At 44.4% G+C, this 24,368-nt stretch overlaps 1 protein-coding gene across 4 annotated transcripts in view; it reads right to left on the bottom strand.

Annotated features, from left to right (window-relative positions):
- Nucleotides 1–24,368, bottom strand: part of LOC127004147 (adenylyl cyclase 78C-like) — a 211,890-nt gene that overhangs the window by 10,877 nt on the left and 176,645 nt on the right. For 2 of the 4 annotated variants that reach the window (XM_050871580.1, XM_050871581.1), the window contains exons 12-16: nucleotides 8,489–8,625; nucleotides 3,570–3,663; nucleotides 3,233–3,358; nucleotides 1,902–2,249; nucleotides 8–91 (exon numbers count right to left, since the gene is read on the bottom strand). In XM_050871580.1, coding sequence (XP_050727537.1) covers nucleotides 8–91; nucleotides 1,902–2,249; nucleotides 3,233–3,358; nucleotides 3,570–3,663; nucleotides 8,489–8,625 — 789 coding nt within the window. The remainder of the gene's footprint in view (nucleotides 1–7; nucleotides 92–1,901; nucleotides 2,250–3,232; nucleotides 3,359–3,569; nucleotides 3,664–8,488; nucleotides 8,626–24,368) is intronic. The other 2 variants (XM_050871582.1, XM_050871584.1) reach the window with 1 other exon arrangement.

Genomic DNA, 24,368 nt, shown 5'->3' with positions numbered 1-24,368 from the left:
GGCTCACCAGGGACCCCAGTCTGCCCTCAGCCCTCTTACGCGCCAGGGAGCGGCGGGCCGCAGAGAGCCATTTCCAAAGGTAGTAGCTCAGCTGCAACAGGTGTGTGGGATGGCAAGGTGGTGTGTTGAACAGGAAGGAGGAAAAGATGATAAGACATGCTAAAATTATATGTGTATGCTCAGTAGTATAGCCTTTAACCCAGCTTGATGATTGATTACCCGTATGATTTTAAAACAAGTAAAATTTTATTTGTAATTAAGATATCCATTTCTTTCCCTTCTTTGGTCCCCCAGAATATCTTTTAGCAGTGCTTGAAAGGTAAAGAAATCACTGAGTAAGATAAAGATCTGCTTCCTTGACTTGTGTGTGTGTGTGTGTGTGTGTGTGTCCCTATTTACTTATATAGTTGCATTTACCTATTATAGTTGTGGTATACAGGAAATGAGCTGTACTAGTGGAATGCTATCAGCGTCTAAATTGGTCAAATTTGACATTAAACACATCACAGTTTTTGGATTGGGGTCTTTGTCCAGGCTGTTCCACATACTGATAAATGCAAATACATTTATGAAAAACTTCATACTTGGTACTTTTTATGCACATCATCTTCAAATTTATTTCCTGTCCATTAGTTGCTTCCTCATCTCATTCTGTCTACTATCTGCATGACCTGAATACTGCAATACTGGCAGCTCTCTTCTTTCTATTACGGATGGCAGCCTGAACTGAACCAGTCTTTCCTTGTAAGCTAAACGTATCAGGCTGGAGACCATCTTGGTTACTACTCTTCTCTGCTGAGACCTTGAATGGTACTGACTTGATGGTCAGCTTTGCTATGTTGCTTTGTATAGATGCAATGAACATTTTTTAAAAGGTGTGATACTCTTAAGACTTAAAAATAAGCATTTAGCAATAAATTCCATTTGATGATTCTATTTATACCATTTATACCATTCTATTTATACCATCTTAAAACTATGGTATGGTGAACAAAATAAATATTAAAAAGAAATGTTAAACTGCAATATATATATATATATATATATATATATATATATATATATATATATATATATATATATATATATATATATATATATATATATATATATATATATATATATATATATATCTATATATATATATATATATATATATATATATATACACACACACACAGAACAAATCTTCATGAATGAAATGAAATAAAAAGCATTCATGAATGATGTTTGGGATGAGAAGGATAAGGAATATGAAAAATAAATGTTGTAAGAAGAAGAATGTAAATGATCATGATAATCAAAGGGCCATAAGGCTTATCACAACTTTTGGATTTCACCTTGTAATTCAAAATGTATATTATTTACTTTAAAAACTTATAAAGAAACAAATGCCTATTTTTTCTACATGTGAATGTTTTAATAAATACTATTATTGGTAAACCACAATTTTGATTTTTGTGGTCCCAACCCAAACTATACCACTCAGAAACGGGAAGTTGGTTTGTTGAGCGCTGTAATTAGTGTTATTTTAATTAAGGCTTACAATGTGTGTCTGACACAAATCTAGGTTGCTTGACCATAGTTGTTCTGAATTGCAAACAGAAAGTGCACTTAATATTTTCAAGGGGGAAAAAATAAAGCAGGCTCCTGCAAGCCATGGATTCTCAATGAGACACGAGTAAGGCAGTTTAACATTATGGTAGAAATCACAGTGCTTTTTTTTTTTATCATAACCAGGAACAATTTCTATACCCATTTGACAGACACTACACAAGGCCTGTCTGATCTCATAAGGATGTTAAACAAAGAAATAGAAGAGGAAGAAAAGAAAAAGATGAAGAAGAAGATGAAGAAGGATATGAATCTTCAAAAAAAGACATAACTCTTCAAATGCTTACATTTCCAAAGGGAATCTCGGGAATCCAGTCTGTCACGATCTCGTCCAGCTTGATGGGTGAACCTGAGCGACTGCCCGGCGCGTCAGTGGCTTTGCTGCCCTCGTCATCATTATTAACTGGTTCCTGGTCAGCGGGCGTCTGGGTCGGGGCAGTGACTGTGTGGCCGTTGCTGCTGGGCGGGTTAGGCTGGCGGTGGTGGTGGTGGTGGTGGTGGATGCGGCGAGAGTCGTCTGTGGTCATGACGAGAGTGGTGGTGCCCAGGTCGTTGCACTCGTCTTCCTCGAGGTCACACGGCGTAGTAGTAATGGTGGGCAGGTTTGACTTCTGCTTCACGGAGGAGCTGGAAGACTGAGGAATACGCACTGTCAATATACTGTACATACATGGTAGGTCTGAAGGACGACAACATAAATAGTAAAATAAAATGGATATAAACAGTTTCTCTCTCTCTCTCTCTCTCTCTCTCTCTCTCTCTCTCTCTCTCTCTCTCTCTCTCTCTCTCTCTCTCTCTCTCTCACACACACACACACATACACACATGCACACACTTCCCTCTCTCTCTCTCTCTCTCTCTCTCTCTCTCTCTCGTCAAACCTCAAATTCTCACATCAATGCATCGATGCAGCAAATAAAGTGAACAGAATGTTGGGCTTCATTAAAAGAAACTTTTTATTCAAGAATAAAGATGTAATACTTCCGCTCTACAATAGTTTGGTCAGAACCCACTTGGAATATGCGGTACAGTTTTGGTCTCCTCACCATGCAAAGGACATTGCTAAATTAGAAGGTGTTCAGCGTCGGGCAACAAAAATGATCCCTTCCTTGCGCAACAAATCCTACGAAGAAAGGCTTTCCACCCTTAACATGTTCCCTCTTGAGAAACGCCGCCTCCGAGGAAAACTGATCGAATGTTTTAAAATACTTAATGGTTTCACTAATGTAAACAGAACAAAATTGTTTATGATCGATGGCACTTTGCAAACGAGGAACAATGGCACAAAACTCAAATGTAGACAAGTAAATTCAGACTGCACCAACTTTTTCTTCACCAACGTTGTAGTGCGAGAATGGAATAAGCTCCCACCGTCAGTGGTCCAGTGTAACACGATTGACTCCTTTAAAAACAAGCTCGACCGTCACTTCCTTGAACTTAATATTAACTAGAGTAGAAAAGCAACGTTTTGGAGCCATCTGATTGGTGTAGATTCACTTAGGTTAAAGACAGACCACCTAGTCTGGACCATGGGGTCTGTGTGGTCTGATTTTCTATGTAATTCTCTCTCTCACACACACACACGCACACACTTCTCTCTCTCTTTCTCTCGACTCACATGGGATATGGTATTGTTGCTTCGCTCGTCCTCGGACCAAAGTCTGGAGCGGGAGAAGCGGGGGCCACGCCGGCGGGTGCACAGCGGTTCCTCCCTCTTGATAAGGAAGGTCTCCACGCCGTGGTCCTACGGGGAACACAACACATATACGACTGAGACAGAGACAGAGGCAAAGTTTGTCTGTCTTGCTATAAAAGCCCGTCAAAATGCTTGTTTATCGATATTTGTCAGTATCAGGAAGGTGCTTTTAAAAGATCGTATGTTGTTGAGTGGAAGGCAGCGAGGGGGAAACTTTACGAGCTAACATATCCTCCCACAACACGCCCCAGCGGCCCACCTTGAGGTACTGGTCCCGCATCATCCCCATGCCGGGCTCCACCTCGTACACGCCCTTCAGGCACTCCACCGTCGCCTTGGACACGTGCACTCGTCTGCGGGGAGAAACACATTTATCATTTACATTCCAACACGAGGATTTGTGAGGAGTGGCCCATAATTATGACTAAACTTATTTTGTATTTGTCATTCTCTTCTATCCCTCACTTCCTCTTTGAGTCCTTTTCACACGACTATATAGCATCAGTGAGGAAGAGACCAAACGGAGGAAGACCACGGGTAAAAAAAACGGAAAAAAATAGTGGGTAGGAAAAAAACGAAGAGCTTGGGAGGTATAGCAACAGGTAAATAGGAGGAGAAAGATTAGAATAGTAGTAGTAGTAGTAGTAGTAGTAATAACGATGGTGGTAATAGCATCTCATCTCATTGCCTTCCTCCTTCTCCTCCTCCTCCTCCTCCTCTCCCAAACCGAAGCCATCACTCAGCCACTCAAGCATCACATCCGCCATCAGTCTAGAGAGCCGCAGCCCCGCCCCTCCCGGCCACCCTCCAGCTTCACCGAGCCACTCCAATCCAGCCTCTACAATTGTATCACCCGTTCATTGACGAATCTCTCTCTCACTCTCTCTTCCTGTTGGGGTGGATGAATTTCCTATTACTGCGCAGTCCTCGAATCACCGAAACCGTAAGACCTTTTCGTTTTGGTATAGAAGAGAAAGAAACACACACACACACACACACACACACACACTCTCCTCGTGCCTGGCGCCATCATACGAGAGAGGAGTAGCAGCAGCAGCCCGCGGTGTCAATATGCGTCTCCATCAAAAACTCCATCTTCATCAAATATTGGCTCGATTCTGTTCGCCGAGACACTGCGAAGAGGCAAGATTGAGGGCCCGCGAGGCTTCCTGGCTTGTGAAATGAGGCGCACCGATCTAACCACAAGAAGAAGAAGAAAAAGAAGAAGAAATAAAGATAGAAAGTAAAAAGATGAAGACGGCAACGAAGAAGAAAACGAAGAAAGAAAGAAAGAGAACAGATAAAGGCGACGATTTAGAAGGAAAAGAAGAAGAATAAAGAATAAAGAAAATGATAGAGGAAAACGAAGAACCAGGAGAGAGAGAGAGAGAGAGAGAGAGAGAGAGAGAGAGAGAGAGAGTGTGTGTCCTTTGTTATCTGTTTTCACACTGCTGGTTGCGAGGCTGAGAGGGTTGTTAGCGGCGGAAGGGGAGGGAAGGGGACGGCTGATAACAAAGGGAATGCAAGGGAGGGAAAATGGTGCGAAGGTAGAAAAATAAAATCGACATATGTAGTGAAAAGAAACGAAGCCAACACTAGATAAAGATACTGACTGTTGTTCCCCCTTTTTTAATGACGATGAATGTGATGACGATGATGACAATAATAACGATGATGATAAAACGTTCTTTCACAACTTAAGAGGCAGTTTTTGGCAAAGCAGAGAAATATAGATAAAAAAGCCTGGTATGAACACTGCTCCCGGAAACAAAGAACATGTGAGATTCCCCTCCTCTTCCCCCATAATGAAAAAAAAGTAGAGGGTCAAATTTAGTTAAGTTCTGAGTGAGATAAAATATAATAAACGGACCATGAGGCAACTGGAAGGTATTTAAGAGATACTAGAGGGAGGATGAACGGCTAGGTGAGCTTCTTCTTCTTCTTCTTTTGACCTGTATCACATTATATCGCTTCGCAGGTCCTCCTCCTTCTCTTGCTCCTCTCTTCTGCCTGTTCCCACACTTTGCTTTTCAATGGCCGACTGACTTCACCCCCGAACCTCGCAACAATCACCGCTCACAACAACCACCACGCCCAGCACCGCCATCAGGGTCAGCAGAGTCGGTGTTTGCTATTTCTCTTGTAAAGTTTGGCTGTTATTACTGTTGTTGTTATTGTTATCGCTTTAATTGCTGTTACTCTTATTGGTGGTGGTTGTTGTTTTAGTTGCTGCTGCTGTTATTAGTGGCGGTGGCGGTGGTGGTGGTGGTGGTTGTGGTGGTAGTGGTATTACGGTCTCGTCGTGGAAGTTGTCTCCGGGGTCCGCTTGGGGCGTATAGCGGCGTGTTTATTGGCGACCGAAATGGGTGTATGCAAACGAGCTGTGATTATGGTGATTAGACGAACGGAAAGAGCAGAGGAGCAGGAGAAAGAGGCGAAGGAGGAACAGGATTGAGTATGAGAGGAACAGGAAGAGGAGGAGGAGGAGGAGGAAGGGAGGAAAGCAGAGAGGGAGGGTGTACGTACAAGAAGTAAAGACAGCAAAGTTCATATTATTAAACTCTTCGGAGTCTTAGTACATAATTTGAAAACGCTCTCGCAGAAGTTGTCGGGGCTTTCGTTGGTGGTTTCATGACCCTGGTGGTAGTTTTGCAAGGCTTCCACGCTATGAACGGGGATACACACACCCATGACAACCCGATGTAGCTCCTCTGCCCTTAGAAAAAAGTCGTAACAAGAACTCGCAGCGCTTGATAATACCGTCAGGGATTCCATTGGTGGTTTCATGACACTGGTGGTAGTTTTGCAAGGCTTCCACGCTAAGAACGGGAAAAACACACACCCATGACAACCCAACGTAGCTCCTCTGCCCTTAAAAAAAAATAGTCGTAACAAGAACTCGAAGGGTTTGATAATGCCAGTCTAAGTTACGCGGGGAGTCATGGTAGCGTAGTTACCTGACCTGCGCATTACCGGTTATTGTTATTGCTCCTCGGATGGACTCCTCGGAACCATTTTGGCCTGAAACAGTCTTACAACGGCATGAGTACGTGAGGATGCAATTTTACTTCAGCTGGTAACGCGTGACTCTCGGCCGTTCATGTGTTATTGCGAGCATGTTACGTGGAAGCCATGCGCCGATTCTTCACTTGCTCTGCCGCTTGGAAAACTTAAACCATACATCCATTTATCCATCTCTCTCTCTCTCTCTCTCTCTCTCTCTCTCTCTCTCTCTCTCTCTCTCTCTCTCTCTCTCTCTCTCTCTCTCTCTCTCTCTCTCTACTCAAAAGAGTCAAATGGAGTGAAGAAGCCGTCTAGTAAGCAACCACTCACTATTACCCGTGTCCACAGCGCTTACAGAACACCGGAAAAACAACCAAAGGAGAACACTATAGAGTCAAACGAAAGAGTGACGCCCCACCACTGTCAGCACCACCACCACCACCACCGCGTGACCACACAAAAGCCTGCCAGCATAAAACAGCGGCCTCGGAGTATCGGAAAATCCTCGCCGCTGCTGCTTCCTCGAAAACGCCCCTTCCGCATGTCGCCCACCTCCAGCATGATTTGTGGAAAGGTCAACACGAGAGGGCGACCTGGCTCTATTTCCTCGCGTGTGGCAAAGAAAAATATACTTTCTCTCTCTCTCTCTCTCTCTCTATGAATGTCTCTGTCTCTGTCTCTGTCTGTCTTTCTATCCGTCTGTCTTTCTGTCTGTATGTCTGTCTGTTTGTCCGTCTGTCTGAAAAAATATCCCATTCTCTCTCTCTCTCTCTCTCTCTCTCTCTCTCTCTCTCTCTCTCTCTCTCTCTCTCTCTCTCTCTCTCTCTCTCTCTCTCTCTCTCTCTCTCTGTTTATATGAATGTCTCTGTTTCTGTCTCTTTGTCTGTCTTTCTGTCTATATGCCACTCTGTCTGTCAAAAAATACCCTATTCTCTCTCTCTCTCTCTCTCTCTCTCTCTCTCTCTCTCTCTCTCTCTCTCTCTCTCTCTCTCTCTCTCTCTCTCTCTCTCTCTCTCTCTCTCTCTCTCTGTTTATATGAATGTCTCTGTTTCTGTCTCTCCGTCTGCCTTTCTATTGTCTGTCTTTTTTTTCTATATGCCCCTCTGTCTGTCTGTCAAAAAAATACCCTATTCTCTCTCTCTCTCTCTCTCTCTCTCTCTCTCTCTCTCTCTCTCTCTCTCTCTCTCTCTCTCTCTCTCTCTCTCTCTCTCTCTCTCTCTCTCTCTCTCTCTCTCCTTCCTCCCCCCCTTTTCGAGCATTTTTCCATCAATAAACAATGCCCTGAATGCACGGTACATACGCAATACATTTCCTGGCTAGAAGAGGCAGCACCTGAGTACGGAGGCACAAGCTCAAATATTCAGTCTGCCTTAAAAAAAGCGTCGCCTTCCTAATGGTGGCGATGGTGCCGTCCACTTTAACGGGTAAAAGAGGAACTATTGTCCGGGCTGGATAATGTGGAGGAGCATAAACGTTAACAGGGACAGTATTACATTCTTTCTGAGGCTAAGGTACATATTTCCAAACATTTCGGGGCTCACACACACACACACACACACACATTTGAGAAGGCTTTTGTAGAGGTTGTTGTGGGTATTTCCATGGGTAGTTTTTCGAGTCGTGTGATAGTTTGACAAGGCTTCTGGACAGTAAACTTCAGAAGACACTCAAAAGAAGGAAGGAAGAAGGAAGAGATGAAAAATAAAGAAGAAAAAAAGTAGGAAAAATGATGATGATGATGAAGGGAAGGATAACAAGTGTTAATAGCACAAAACTGTGCTAGATCGGCGTCGCATGACCCTCCAACACACCCTCAACAATTTATATTATGCAACAAGGGGTCTAAAATGGAAAATAATGAGAAGTATAGATGGCGCCACTATAAACACTTGCCTGCGCCACAACGGGCTGGGGCCGACCATCAGGCCTACCAGGCCTACCGGGGCCACAGGCCAAGACGTTAAAAAAAAAATACTATAATGCTATGTTGTATGGTTCTTTAGGGCTAACAAATGTTATTATACAATGTCATGTCTACCATGCATGGGTAAGCCAGGAAAACAACTTGAAGAGAACAACATCAAGAAGATGTACAATCTGTTGATCGTCGTCTGCGACGCCGATAAAAAGCAGGAGTAGAAGGAGGATGAAAACAACAACGACAACAACACTCACCCAGGGATGCCTCCAGACTCCAGGTGATTGGCGAGCGTGACATCGTAGGACCAAACATCAAACTGCCACTTACGGAGACCCAGCACCCCGCACAGCACCGAGCCGGAGTGGATGCCGATTCTCATGTTCAGGTCCACCTACACGGGAAGGAAAGGAAGAGAAGATGAACCGTGGCTGTTGCGCTCAAAGGGTCGGGGTACTTATTGGTGTCTGCTGTGGGACAAGTTGAGGATAGAAGGAGTGGGGAAAGAAATAGATAGACTGATAGAAAGATAGTGTTTCGCTGGGATAGAAAGAAGATGAAAAGGGGTGGAGAGAGAAAAAGACAGAGGTAGATAGAGAGATACAGATAGATAGATAGATAGATAGATAGATGGATATATAGATAGGCAGAGAGTGTTTCGATAGGATAGATAAAGGAAAGAGATAAATAAATAGGCTGATAGAGAGAGATAAAGCAGTGTTTTGATGGGATTGATAAAAGAGAGGTGCAGAGAGAAAAAGATAAATGGATAGAGAGTGAGGGAGAGCAGTGTTTCGGCAGCGTCATGGGCCTGCAGCACACGAGAACAGCATTCACAGGTAAAGATTAGTACTGATGTGCCCTTCACCATAGCTGACATTGTAAATAAAATATCACTGTACACTTTAAAAGCTCATATTATAAGATTATCAATATCTGAAACTTGCAACGGTGCGTAACAGGAGAGTAATACGAGACATGCTGTGCTCGCTGTTCACTGCTGAAGGTGTAAGATACAACCCCTGTTACAATGAGTATAAGGTGTTATTGCAAAGCTTTCAGAGTGATTATTGGAAAAATTAACGAGGTTTTAAAACGGGTCAAGTGGTACCTACGACATTAAAATAGTCTTTGCTTGTGAGATTCAATTTACCTAATAGAGACGGACCAGAAAAATATAGAAAAAGGCCGAGAAATTACTTTAGAAGGTAAAACATAGTAAAGGAAATGTACTGGGGATAGACTGAGAGATTATTAAAGGGGAAGGCAGGACAAAAGGGGTGTTAGAGGGATCAGAACCTCTCTGTACTAAAGAATGAAAAAGAAAAAAAACTTAGGAAAAAAAAAAACTATGTATATATCCCTGAAAAGTTCAAGGGGTCGACATTATTAAAGGAGCACGTGGGCAAGGCTGGTGGCGGTGTTGTTGTTGTTGTTGTTGTTGTTGTTGTTGTTGTTAGTGGTGGTGGTTAGTGCGGGTGACAGCGGTCCCGTGTAAGAGTAGCATTATCACCTGTTGCACCTAGGAGCACACACACACACACACACACACACACACACACACACACACACACAAACGGGACGAGGAAATATAAATAAATACATGAACTAAAAACTTTAAAGGAAAAATTCAAATAGAGGTCTTTGTGCATATATTTTCGTTTCTGAGCCAAAAATTTATTCCTTCCGTCAGAATTTTTAATGTATCAATAAGGCGGCCACTGATTTACGTTGTTAGTAATGGCCGAGATCGGATAATTACTCATGTTTTATTTGACATTTCTCAAATAAACATTAATTTTAATTAGAGCCGCTTAATTGAAATATGTAGTTAGAGATTTTAGTCGAGTCGTGCGCAGTAATGTCTCGCCTAACACGCCGGTCTTGCCTTCCATCCGTCCTCTTTGCTCTTTGTTTTCTTTCCCCGCGCGTCGCCGTTCGCTCGGAGTCTGACGGCGCTAAAGGACAACGGCGATGGAATGCTACGAGCTCATCGGAATTCAATTAAATATTTTTCTGTGACTCAAGAGGATGAAGCATTTCCTGACGAGTCCGCTAATACACGCTGCCCCGGAAACAAACAGATGTGGCCCCTTGTCTGCGGTCGCCCCCAGAAACAAACAGACATGTCCCCTTGTCCTTCGTCGCCCCAGGAAACAAACACGTGTCCTCTAGTAATGCGCCCCTAGAAACCAACATATGTGTCCCCTTGTCTCACACCGCCCCCGGAAACAAGCAGACGTGTCCTCTTGTTTGCATGCCGTCCCGGGAAGCAAACAGACGTGTCCCCTTGTTTGCATCTCGTCTCCAGAAACAAACATGTCCCCTTATGGCACCTCGCCCCCAGAAACAATCAGACGTGTCCCCTTGTCGCACGCCGCCTCCAGAAACAGACATATCCTTACGTTGACGCCCACCTGTCGGATCCTTAATCACCCCCCCCCCCCTCCCCGCCGCCACCTCCGAACGGATAAAATTAACGAATATGAAATGTCATGAACAATTTATATCCGCGTGATTAATCAGCCACGGCTCATAAATGTGTTCGTTATTGGCGCTTGTTTATCCTTTGAAGCTGACGGCGCCTGATTGAGCCTCGTTGTTGAAGACGAAGCAAATTGCAGCACAGTTCCCGACGCCCCGCTTGGCCTGCTCTTATGAAACACTTCTCGCAGCAGCGCTAAACTTTTCACACGAATTTTAATATCGGCATTACGGTCTGCTTAGGCCTTTTAACAACCCCCACCGTGCTTTAATATTGGTAAAAAACACTTATTTCTTGGTAAACATGGAGGCGGCGACACTGAAGCTATATTTGGCGGCGTCTCTTCCCTCGTTTGTCCTGGTGCATCGGGCGAAGGTTCCTGCAGAGGGCGGCGGAGCGCTATAACGAGCCCGTCGCTACGCCATACACAGCCCGAATCCGCCTCCTCCGCTGCAGGGTGTCCATGGCAACGCGGGACCTTCCTCAGTCTCGGCGGGAAGGATCGAACTGGGAGCATTGACTTCCGGGGGCGGGAATCCGAGCCTGGGGACTGAGTCTGGGATGTCCCCTGAGACGGCGGCGGCAACCACGGAGGATGAGGAAAGGGAAGGAGGAAGGGAGTGGAAAGTTTTGATGCATTCCATTTGTCTTGCTTATTGTTCCTTGTTCTTCCGCGACGAGGGATTTCTTGGGAGGAGGAGGAGGAGGAGGAGGAAGTGGAAAAGGAGGAGGAGGAGGAGGAGGAGAAGGAAAAAGAGGAGGAGGAGGAGGAAAAAGAGGAGGAGGAGGAGGAGGAGGAGGAGGAGGAGGAGGAAGAGGAGGAGGAGGAGGAGGAGGAGAAAGAATAAAAACAAGAAAACGGAGACAACGAAGATGATGAAGAAAAGGAAGGAAGAAAAGAAAAAGAGGAGGAGGAGGAGGAAGAGGAAGAATCAGAACAAAGAGACGGAGAAGAAGAAGAAGAAGAAGAAGAAGAGATAAAGAAGAATTTAAAGAAGAAAAAAAAGATAAAGAGGCTAAAGAAGAAGAAGAAAAAAAAAAACAAGACAAAAGAGACGAAAAAAAGAGGGGAAGAAGGATGAGGAAGAAGAGGAGGACAATATAAAGAGGGAAGGAGGAGGAAGGACTAACTATGTGTGAGCGTGGCGTCGGATGATGTATGGAGGAGGCGTGGTGATGTGAGAGGAGAAAGGGGCTCAGGAAGGGCTTCGAGGAGGACGCAGCAGCTGTCTCGTGGAAGCTGCGGCGTGATTGGCTATACTGACGGAGCTTCGTGGGACCGAGACTGGAGGACGACTCTTCAACGGCACGACACTAGCGGACGATTTTGAGGGGAGACAGTAATAAACGAAGCAGGAGACTTGTGGAAGGGAAGTAGTGGGAGTGGATGCATAAAAAGTGGATAGAAGAAAAGAGAGCAGGAGACAGGAAGGGAGGGAATGACGGAAGAAAATGCAAGAAGGGTGAATGGAAGAAAGGTGAGAAAGAGGGAGGGAGAGAGGGAGGGAATGAGAAAAAACAACAACTTAGTAAGAATGTAGAGGGAGTGGTTATGCAGGAAGGGTGGATGAAACAAAGGAGGAAGGAAGGAAGGGAGTGACGGAAAAAAATATCGTAGCAAGAAAATTCGAAAAAAAAACAGAGGCGGGAATGGAAAAATAAAAATAACGTGAAAATACAGTTGCAGGCAAAAGTCTAAAGCAATCTCTCTCTCTCTCTCTCTCTCTCTCTCTCTCTCTCTCTCTCTCTCTCTCTCTCTCTCTTTCATATAGCACCCTCTATACTCACTTTCCCTTACTGACTTCATGGCGGGGGAAGGGAAAAAGCGGGGCGGGGGGGGCGGAGGGGGGCGGAAGGGGGTTAACGGGAGCTTCAGATCAAATACTCTGAAGGGGAGCCAGGTTCACCCTCACAGGTTCACCCTCGCCTCCGCTGGGTATCATTTGTCACGCTGATCATGGGGCGCGCAGGGGATCGGGAGGGAGGAGGAGGGGGGGGGGGGGTCAGCAAGGGGAAGGTGAGGTGGAAAGGTGGAAAGAGTGATGGACGGTATTTAGGTGGTCATGTATTGGGAGGGGAAGGTGAAGGGGTGGAAGGTAGATTGAAGGGGGTGAAGAGTGGGGTGAACGGTGAGAAGGGTGGTTAGTTTGGTCAGTGATGGAGAGGAGGTGATGGGGTGGAAGGTAGGGTGAGGGGGTGATGGGGGTGAAGGGTGGTGGAGAGGTGGGGTGAAGGGTGAGAAGGGTGGTTAGTTTGGTCAGTGATGGGGAGGAGGTGAAGGGGAGGAAGGTAGGGTGAGGGGGTGATGGGGGTGAAGGGTGGTGGAGAGGTGGGGTGAAGGGTGAGAAGGGTGGTTAGTTTGGTCAGTGATGGAGAGGAGGTGATGGGGTGGAAGGTAGGGTGAGGGGGTGATGATATGTTGGGAGGGGTGGAAAGGGAGGGGTGGAAGGATGAGAGGGGTGGTGGAAGGGTGTTCTCTGTAGGTTGTTAGTCGGGGATGGGGAGGACGTGGTGGGGTGATGGGTGATTGGTGTGGGTGGAAATGGAGGGGAGGAAGGGTGAGAAAGGTAGTTGAGGGGTGTTTACTGTACGTTGTTAGTCGGGGATGGGGAGGACGTGGTGGGGTGATGGGTGATTGGTGTGGGTGATGGAGGGGGATACAAATAAGGTGCCCGATAAACAATAAACAACACCAGAACAACGAACGAACCTACACCATGCAACTGTACACTCCTATTGTCTTTCCTTCTCCCCCACCTGTACCTTCCACACTAACCCTCTTCCTCTTCTTACTATACCCTTGATTAAAAAAAAAGGGGGTGGTGGCGGGGTGCGTAGGTTTGTGAGGGGTGAGAAGAGGTGAAGGGGTGGAAGGTAGGGTAAGGGGGGGTGATAGGTTACTGGGGGAGTGTAACGCGGCGGTCATGAGCTGTGAAGGGAAACAAGGCGGGCGAGGGGGGGAGGATAAGCTTCAGTCGGTGATAGATAACGTTGTCTATTGATTTACTTTTTTTTTTTTATCAGATTTGATGTTAAGAGGATTATTTTTTGTTGTGCTAGATTCTACACTATTTCATTACATATTATTGTGCCGTAAATATGAACTAATTTACTAAGAATAATTACGCTCGTTTTTTTTATTTTATCCCAGATAGTTACTAACGAGCTATATACATTTGGCATCCATTCTAAAATTTTAATGCTCCATATGTACCGAAAGAGACAGCTGAATATTCCCATCGTTCTTAATCTGCTTTCAATGATTTGCTATTATTTTTCCATATGAACGGTTAATAACAATCTCTTTTAAATGTACCCTACTCTGCAGATTTCCACTCCCCGTTAACAAGTAAAAATCGCTATGCTCACTTTAAATCACACACAAAACTTTATGCACCATTAGCCAAAGCAATCTTCGCAAAGTAAAACCGGTTCATTTCACTTTCGGCGGCGGGCAGGTGAGGCAGGCGGGGGGCGACGTGTGTGGACCAGGCTGTCGGGGCACGTGCCGGACTGACGCCCTCCAGAGATTAAAAATTAAGTTAGTCCAATAAATGGCACGAGGGGACGGAGGCGAGGGCGTTGGACATCAGGGTGTGAGTTAAAATGTGGCGGGGTGGGGAGGTTAATGGAGAAGGGGGGAAGGGGAGATGAGGATGTGAGGGTAAGGGGAATAGATAGATAGATAGACAGAATATTAGGGAGGTAAAGAGAGTACGGGTGTGAGGGGGAAGGGGGAAGTGGAGAGGGGAAAAGGGAGAGAAGAGTGAGGGTGCAAAGGGGAAGGGAAAGGAAGACATAGGGAGAAGCGAGGATGTGAGGAGAGGGGAGGAGGGGGAGGAGAAGAGTAAGGGTGTGTGGGGAAGGAGAAAAGGGAGGATGGAAGAGTGAGGGCGTGGAGGGAAGGGGAAAGGGGAGAAGGGAAAAGTGGGGTTGTAAGTGAGAGGGGAGGTGGGGGAGGTGAAGAGTAAGGGTGTGTGGGGAAGGAGAAAAGGGAGGGTGGAAGAGTGAGGGCGTGGAGGGAAGGGGAAAGGGGAGAAGGGAAAAGTGGGGTTGTAAATGAGAGGAGGAGGGGGAGGAGGAGGAGGGGGAGGAGGAGGAGGGGGAGGAGGAGGGTGCGTTGCAATATATGGGAGAACAAAACTTTTACTGTATTCACTTTTGGTTACGCTTTTAACCTTCACTGAAAAGAATATACAGTTGCTGCCCTCACTCCGGAAAAATAAACACAAAACGAGAAGCAAAAACAAAATAGGCTTATCCACTACACTTTCACAAAATGCTCCAAACATTCACGGACGTCAGATTATGAAGCAATGAGAAAACAAGGAACGATGAAACGCTTGGTCGGCAGGTTGATTGTGGCTGTTGCTCTAATTCTTGGCTTCTTAGAACTCGCATCGAAATAAACTCTGAGACGATTATTCAACACACTTCAGCGAACACTCCAACGATCGATCACTGAGGCCACGTTATGAGACGGAGAAAACAAAGGACCATTACGCAGTTGTTTGGTCCATAGCCGCTGATGCATTCTTTCTCTCCTAAAACAATACAGAAGACAAACAAACAAACAAACAAACAAATAAAAAAAAGGATTAACCAGTATATAATTTCAAGGGTAGACTTTTTTTTACAGTAATAGAAAGACTCACGGAAAAAATAACAGAAAAAAGAAAAATGAAAAAGAAAACCCCAGTAAAGTATTTCCAGGGTAGACTTTTTTTTTTTTTACAGTAACAGACACTCACACAAAAATGAAAAGGTAAAAAATAATAGTAAAACAACACTCTGAGATCTCTGGCAAAATAATGATTAAAAAATTAGTTCCCGGGCGAGGAGGTGACTCGACGCTCCCTTCATTAAAGTGGATGTGTAGGAGAGCGAAGGTGGCTCGTAATGTTGCTGGGATCATGTTATATTGACACTCCGGCGCTGTCATTGTCGTTAAAGCACTGTCGGGGTTGTTTTGTATTGCCATCGTGTTGCTTTTCGTTATTTGTTGGTAATGTGCTCCTTGTTTTGTATTGCTAAAGTGTTCCTTTTTCTTGTTTTGTATTGCTAGTGTGTTCCTTTTCGTTATTTGTTGGTAATGTGCTCCTTGTTTTGTATTGCTAGTGTGTTCCTTTTCGTTATTTGTTGGTAATGTGCTCCTTGTTTTGTATTGCTAGTGTGTTCCTTTTCGTTATTTGTTGGTAATGTGCTCCTTGTTTTGTATTGCTAGTGTGTTCCTTTTCGTTATTTGTTGGTAATGTGCTTCTTGTTTTGTATTGCTAGTGTGTTCCTTTTCGTTATTTGTTGGTAATGTGCTCCTTGTTTTGTATTGCTAATGTGTTCCTTCTTGTTTTGTATTGCTAATGTGTTTCTTCTCCTTGTTTTGTATTGCCATTGTTCTTATGCTTTTTTGCGTAGCGCCTCGGTCAAGATCAAAGAACGGACCTTTAGATTATAATAAATAGATAGACAGATAGATGAATAAATATAGAAAGACGGATAGGTCGTTAGATCGATGTGTATAATAAATATGACTAAGGCACATCAGAAGCATCCATCATCTGCATTCACATTACTTCTCTCTTCTAATGACGTGAAGTAAGAAAGATGTGAAATGGGAGAAAGGGAAAAAAGAGGTCTCGGGAAAAAGGGTTAAGACGTGTATATGTGTGTGTGTGTGTGTGTGTGTGTGTGTGTGTGTGTGTGTGTGTGTGCGTGTACGTAAACACACACACACACACACATACACACACACGAGGAGCCCAGACGTGGAGGCGACAGAAGCTCGTAAAAAGAGTAATTTCAAGTGACTATTTGTGATGAAGTGAAGCGACGAGAGAGAGAGAGAGAACAAGAGCGAGAGAGAGAGAGAGAGAGAGAGAGAGAGAGAGAGAGAGAGAATAAAACGATAGGGTGAGGCACGAGGAGAGAGATAAGACACAGACGCAGGAAGGGAAGGGCTGCCAGGGTCGAGACGCTCCCTGATTCACCCTCGGCGCGAAGATGAAGGAAGATGACCTTTACTCTCCCTTAGAAAGCTTGACCTCTTCTTAACCCGACTGACCTGATCCATGACCTGAACCCCTTCCTGCAGCACACTAACCCCCTCATTCACTCCCTCCCCCCTTCCCTGTCTGTCTGTCTTTCACTTATCACTCACAACAGAAGACGAACTTTACTCTTCCTAAAAAAGTTTGACCTCTTTCTTAACCTTACTTACCTGACCTGACCCTTTCAACAGTTGACTACCTCCTCCTCCACTCTCTCCCTCTCTCCCTGTCTGTCTGGATGTCTGTCTGTCTGTCTGTCACTCATCACTCACAAAGTTTAATTCTTTTGAAAATTTGATCTTTTTTCCACCCAACTCCTTCTTGCATGTCAGTTTCTCAGTTTATATATGTCTCTATAAAATGTCTGTCTGTCTGTCTGTCCGTCTGTTTGTCTGTCAGTCCGTCTGTTTGTCTGTCTGTCTCAATGCCAATCTGTTTGAATCTCTATTTCACTCCTTGATCAATCAGTGTTATCTATCTTCTCATCCTTTCACACGTGCTTCTCTCCATAATTAACCTTTACGCCCTTTGTCACGGGACTGAAGGACGGAGATCAAAATGAAGGGGATAATGAACACAGATAACGAATGGGTAATCATGAGAGGAGAGACAAGGGTGTAGGCGAAACTAACGAGAACAGGAACACTGCAGACAAAAAGTGAATTGGGGAGAGAAGAATAAGGTCGAGGGGCGGAAGTAAGAGGATGGAAGCGAAACAACTAATGACGTGAGGTGAAGTTTGGCGGACAAGGGAAGTAAGTGGCAAAAAGGTCAAAGTAAGTGGGAAAGAGTGGATGGTAATTAGAAAGTAAGTGACGGCTGGGTGGCTAAATGGGTGACAAGATGGTGCTTGTTTCTCGCTCTCCATGCATTCTTCCTTCCTTCCCTCCTGTTTGCCTTTCTTTCTTTCTTCCTTCCTTCCTATGACTCTTCGCTCTTCATCCATTCTTCCTTCCTTCTCTCCTGTTTGCCTTTCTTTCTTTCTTCCTTCCTTCCTATGACTCTTCGCTCTTCATCCATTCTTCCTTCCTTCCCTCCTGTTTGCCTTTCTTTCTTTCTTTCTTTCTTCCTTCCTTCCTATGACTCTTCGCTCTTCATGCATTCTTCCTTCCTTCTCTCCTGCTTGCCTTTCTTTCTTCCTTCCTTCCTTCCTATGACTCTTCGCTCTTCATCCATTCTTCCTTCCTTCTCTCCTGTTTGCCTTTCTTTCTTTCTTCCTTCCTTCCTATGACTCTTCGCTCTTCATCCATTCTTCCTTCCTTCTCTCCTGTTTGCCTTTCTTTCTTTCTTCCTTCCTTCCTATGACTCTTCGCTCTTCATCCATTCTTCCTTCCTTCTCTCCTGTTTGCCTTTCTTTCTTCCTTCCTTCCTTCCTATGACTCTTCGCTCTTCATCCATTCTTCCTTCCTTCCCTCCTGTTTGCCTTTCTTTCTTTCTTCCTTCCTTCCTATGACTCTTCGCTCTTCATCCATTCTTCCTTCCTTCCTATGACTCTTCGCTCTTCATCCATTCTTCCTTCCTTCCTATGACTCTTCGCTCTTCATCCATTCTTCCTTCCTTCCCTCCTGCTTGCCTTTCTTCCTTCCTTCCTTCCTATGACTCTTCGCTCTTCATCCATTCTTCCTTCCTTCCCTCCTGTTTGCCTTTCTTTCTTCCTTCCTTCCTTCCTATGACTCTTCGCTCTTCATCCATTCTTCCTTCCTTCTCTCCTGTTTGCCTTTCTTTCTTTCTTCCTTCCTTCCTTCCTATGACTCTTCGCTCTTCATCCATTCTTCCTTCCTTCCCTCCTGTTTGCCTTTCTTTCTTTCTTCCTTCCTTCCTATGACTCTTCGCTCTTCATCCATTCTTCCTTCCTTCCCTCCTGTTTGCCTTTCTTTCTTTCTTCCTTCCTTCCTATGACTCTTCGCTCTTCATCCATTCTTCCTTCCTTCCCTCCTGTTTGCCTTTCTTCTTTCCTTCTTTCTTCTTCTTTCCTTGACTCTTCCTCTTCATCCATTCTTCCTTCCTTCCCTCCTGTTTGCCTTTCTTTCTTTCTTCCTTCCTTCATGACTCTTCGCTCTTCATCCATTCTTCCTTCCTTCCTCCCTTCTTTCCTTTCTTTCTTCCTTCCTTCCTATGACTCTTCGCTCTTCATCCATTCTTCCTTCCTTCCCTCCTGTTTGCCTTTCTTTCTTTCTTCCTTCCTTCCTTCATCCATACATTCGATCCTGCTTGCTCTCCTGTCTTCCATTCTCCTTGCTCTCCTTTCTTCCATTCTCCTTGCTCTTCTTTCCTTCCTTCCTAAACTTCATCCTTAGCTCTCTCTTTGTCTTCATCCCTCCTCCTCTTGTCGTCTCTCCATGTATTAGTGTCACCGAGAGCGTGTCGACCGAAATTTACCCTCGCGCGCCCTGACACATTCCGCTCCAACATACAAACGCGATAAACTCGGTGACACACACGCTCGCCGATAAGGAATGGCTGGCGGAGTGTTTAGCGAGCGGGCAGATGAAGGGGGAATGAACCGATCCCTCAGCTAATCCATCACCTTCCAAAATATCCAGAAGTCTTGGAGGTAAATTTCGGATTCCTTTCACGCAGACAAGAACGAACCCAGAGTGAAACGTGCTGAAAAATGATCAAACTCGACTGGACCCGACAATGCGGAAGAAATTGGACGAGTCTGCGAGAACAAACTGGGACGCGGAGAGATGAGGTGAAGACAAACAAGCGGTGCAGTGGAGCGAACCCAAACTCCATCACGATAACTTTCTTGCGAGCCGGAAGACAGCGCGAAGACAAAACTGATCCTACTCGATGAAACTAAATTGCGATTTACGGCAATCAACGTGAAATTACTTACGCGGAGAAACAGGAAGAAGAAGAAACTATAATTGCAATGGACGGGAATCAGCGTTAACGTATTTACACGATGAAACATGAAGAATAGGAAAACTAAATTACAATGGACGGGAATCAGCGTTAACGTATTTACACGATGAAACACGAAGAAGAGGAAAACTAAATTACAATGGATGGGAATCAGCGTTAATGTATTTACACGGCGAAACACGAAGAATAGGAATACGTGACTACAATGGATGGGGGTCACAGTGAATTTATTTGCATTAAGAAACATGAAAAATAGGAACACTTGATTACAATGGATGGCAAACATAGTGACTTTATTTTTACGGAGAAACTTATATATATATAAAAAAAAAAAAAACTGGAAAATAGAATGCAGTCTTTAAAAGTAACTGTATAATTTTGTTTTTAAATGAATACGTGATGCACAACATACCGGGTGACCTTCACGTTAGTATAAAATCTACGGTACGCACTATTCACATTTCACTTATTCAAGTCACGCATTATTATTTTCTTTTAATGAGATAGATAGATAGATACAAATATAGATAAAAAAGAGAGAGGGATTGATAACTAGCTGTATATTGTCACTAGTTTGTTTCTATATACCAAAAATATCGCATAATAAATCAGAATTCTTACTGCACGAGGAAAGGATCTGCAGAAAGGACTTGAAACTCGAGGATGAAAGTGACAAACGTGATTCGTCATGGCGCTAAATAATTGTTCTGTTGACAACGATGGATGGCAGAACACTTTCGGAGCACCGGACGAGCCAAAATATTTCACCCTGCACTCCCGGCCGGCGACACACACACACACACACACACACACACACACACACACACACACACACACACACATACACACACACACATTACATCGTTTGTCACAGGTATACATAAGTTAAAGAATTTGCATAACTTGATAAAATACATGACATTACGCGCTTGACTAAGTTCTACAAAAAAATACAAGCAAATAGGCAAGAACACACACACACACACACACACACACACACACACACACACACACACACACACACACACACACACACACAGACACTGCCCTTAAAAGTCGTAATGGATACCGAAACTAACTTTTAAACTTTTCTTTCTCTAACGCTTCTTTTTCATCATATTCTTCCTCCCCCGCCGGAATATGGAGTCTTTAATGAGCTTTCTACGGTAGATCTTATTACTGGAAAATTAATTCGCTTTTTCCTTTTAAACTTTTCTGCGTATCACGAAATTCACTTTATTAGAAACTTGAGGGAAATTTGTGACTTTCCTTCGAGGCCTTTCTTTCCTCATCCACTTCCGTCTTCTCCTCCTCCGCTTCCTTCTTCTTCGCAAAACCTTCCCTTCCTTTCCCTTCCCCTTTACCTACTTTTATTCAGCTCGTAATCGAGGATATAATTAGCACGCAGTTTTACCTTCCTTCCCTCTCTTCCTCCATCCTTCCGCTTTCCTTTCTCCTTCTCTTTTTTCCCTTCGTCCCCTAACTCATATTTCCTCCGCCACAATTATTTACGTAGAAAGAATGAGAGGGATGTATCTCATCTTCCGTCTTGTTCCCGTCCTCTTTCTTCCTCTCTATTTTCTCTGCTCCCTCGCCTTCCTCCTCCTCCTCCTCCTCTCTCCCCGTTCTACTCTGTTCCGTTCCACCCTCCTCCTCCTCCTTGTCCTACCCTCCCGTCATCATCTTCCCTTCCCTCTTGTGTCCTGACCTCTCTTCCCTGTTGCTTCTTCCCAATTTCTTACCCCTTTTCTTCTTTATATATATTTTTCTTATTATTTTGCTTGTGTCTCCTTTCTTTTCTCTTCATTTGTTCCTTCGTTTCTCTACTTAATTCATTTCCTCTTCTTTCTTGTTTTCTAATCTTTCCTTTCTTGCCCATTTCGTCTTTTTCCTCTTCCTTTACACTTTCCCATTTGTTTATTTTTCCTTCCCTTCCCTTTCCTCATATTATCTTTCTCTTCTCTTCATGCCTTCCTTTCTTTGCTCTACCTAATTCGTTTCTGCTTCTCTCTTGTTCTCTAATTTCCTGTCTTCCCCATTCCGTCTCTTTCCTCTTCTTACTTCCATTGCCTTCCTTTCCTCAAATTATCGTTCTCTCAATTCACCCCTTTACCTTTTTTTTTCTATTCTTTTCTTTCTATTCTTGGTCCCTCACATTTTTTCCCATCACTTTTTTCAACATTCATCCCTTTCCCGAATAGCTTCCGTTTTTCTTCTCTTTTTACCCTCTCCACCCTTCACCTTAACCCTTCCTTGACATCACTTGCTAAACTCCTTCTCTTCCTCTTCCTCTTGTAGTACTTATCTATATCTTTCTCCCCTCACTAATTGTCTGTGTTCCTGCTTCCGCTATTTCTTTTTTTCTCTTTCTCTTCCCTTACTTCTCCTTTCCCTCTCTCTCTCCAATGCTCTTTCTTAACATCACTCACTAAACTCCTCTTGTAGTCCTTATCCTTCTCCCTTCACTAATTGCCTATGTTCCTGCTTCCGTCATTTCTTAATTTCTCATTCCGTTCCCTCACTTCTCCTTTCCCTTGCTCTCTCCTTCCCTGTCTAAAGTCTCAGCTCCTCTCATCTCATAGTTCTGTTCTAGATTTCCACACCTCTACCTGCTCTCTTCTGCCTCCTCACCTCTCTCTCCCTTTTGTTCTAGCCCACCTTACCTTTTCATTCTCTCCTTAATCATTTCACCTGCCTTGTCCCCAACCCAATTACCACGTCGTAGTTTTGTTTAGCTTTCCACACCTCTACCTGCTTTCTTCTGCCTCCTCACCTCTCTCTCCCTTTTGTTCCTGCCCACCTTACCTTTCCATTCTCTCCCTAATCATTTCACCTGCCTTGTCCCCAACCCAATTACCACGTCGTAGTTTTGTTTAGCTTTCCACACCTCTACCTGCTTTCTTATGCCCCCTCATCTCTCCACCTTTTGTTCCTGCCCACCTTACCTTTCCATTCTCTCCCTAATCATTTCACCTGCCTTGTCCCCAACCCAATTACCACGTCGTAGTTTTGTTTAGCTTTCCACACCTCTCCCTGCTTTCTTCTGCCCCCTCACTCTCTCTCCCTTTTGTTCCTGCCCACCTTACCTTTTCATTCTCTCCCTAATCATTTCACCTGCCTTGTCCCAACCCCAATTACCACGTCGTAGTTTTGTTTAGCTTTCCACACCTCTACCTGCTTTCTTCTGCCTCCTCACCTCTCTCTCCCTTTTGTTCCTGCCCACCTTACCTTTTCATTCTCTCCCTAATCATTTCACCTGCCTTGTCCCGACCCCAATTACCATTCCTTTCAGTTTCAGCTCCCATTGCCTCTTTTTTCGCTCCTATTACTTTTTACTTCATCTCCTTGCCTTTCCATTTCCCTCCTACTCCACTTATTTTTCTTGCTTTCTCACCTACCTTTTATATCTTAGCTCACTTCCCTTTCATTACTCTTTGTTTTCCCCCTTTTTTCCACTTTCTCATCATCCCTTTCCTACCTGCTTTTTCCTATTAACTAACCTTGCCTTTCTTTAATACCAACCCTTCCCTTACTCCTTTCTCACCCTCCCTTCCTGTTCTACCTCCCCTTCCCTTCCCTCCCCCGTCCCGTTGCCTTTCCCTCCGCCTTCCCTGGTCACGCTACGTCCTCCAAACTGCCTCGTCCCTCAGGATCCTCGCCGCCCTTCGTCTTGGACAGCGGGCAATAGGACGGGGACACGCCACGAGGGTACGGCGGCGTGGGAACCAGCAGTGGGGAGTGCAGGGCAAAGGAAAAAAGAGAGGTAGGGGAAAAAGTGTAAAGGAGGAAAGGTGAGGAAAGGAGAAGGGAAGGGAAAAAAAGTAAACGAAAGAAGAGAAGGGGGAAGGATAGGAGAAGTGAATTGAGGAAAAAATGGAGTAAAGGAGAGAAAACAAGAGAGGGAAGTGCAGGGGAAAGGACAAAAAGAAAGTGATGAAAAAAGAGTAGGGAGGAGAGATGAGTAGAGGAGAGCAGAGGAAAAGAGGAGAGAAAAAGAGTAAAGGAAAGAAGAGAAAAGGAGGGGGAAGGGAAGGAGAAGAGAACCGAGGAAAAAAATAAAAGCGGAAAGAAGAGGAAAAGAGGAGAAAAATAGAGAGGAGATATGAGGAAAAAAAGAATAGAGGGCAGGAGAGGAGAGGAGAGGAGAGGAGAGGAGAGGAGAGAAGAGGAAGGGAAAGAAAATTAAAAAAGATGTATGTATAGGTAAGAAATAGAAAAGAGTACAGTAGAAAAGAGATAAGAAAGGAGAGGAGAGGGTAGGAGAGAAGAGTAGAAGAGGAGAGGAGAGGAGAATAAATGAAAACGAAAGAAGAAAAAAAAGAAATTAAATAAAAAGAAATAAATGAAGAGAAAAATGAAGGGTGAAGAAAGATGGAAAATGTAAGAACTGCGAAGGAGACGAGGGACGAGAGAAGAGGAGAGAGGAAGAAGAGGAAGAGGAAGAGGAGGAGGAAAAAAGACAGGAAAAGGAGAACACACACACACACACACACACACACACACACACACACACACACACACACACACACACACACACACACACACACACATCTAAGAAGAAAAGAAAGACATAATCACTCTCCTCCTCGAAAAAACCTAAATCATTCAGCCTCTTAAAGTGGAAGTAATTAAAGAATGCAGAGGAAAAAAAACGAAAGAACGAGGGAAAGAAATGGCAGCAAAAATGAGGCTTTTCGCTAAAGACTCATTTTGGTTCAACTTTAGAAAATTGAATCG

Source organism: Eriocheir sinensis, chromosome 27 (assembly GCF_024679095.1).
Source record: "Eriocheir sinensis breed Jianghai 21 chromosome 27, ASM2467909v1, whole genome shotgun sequence".
NCBI classification, from domain to species: Eukaryota; Metazoa; Arthropoda; class Malacostraca; order Decapoda; family Varunidae; genus Eriocheir; species Eriocheir sinensis.
This window is presented reverse-complemented; position numbering and strand designations above follow the sequence as displayed.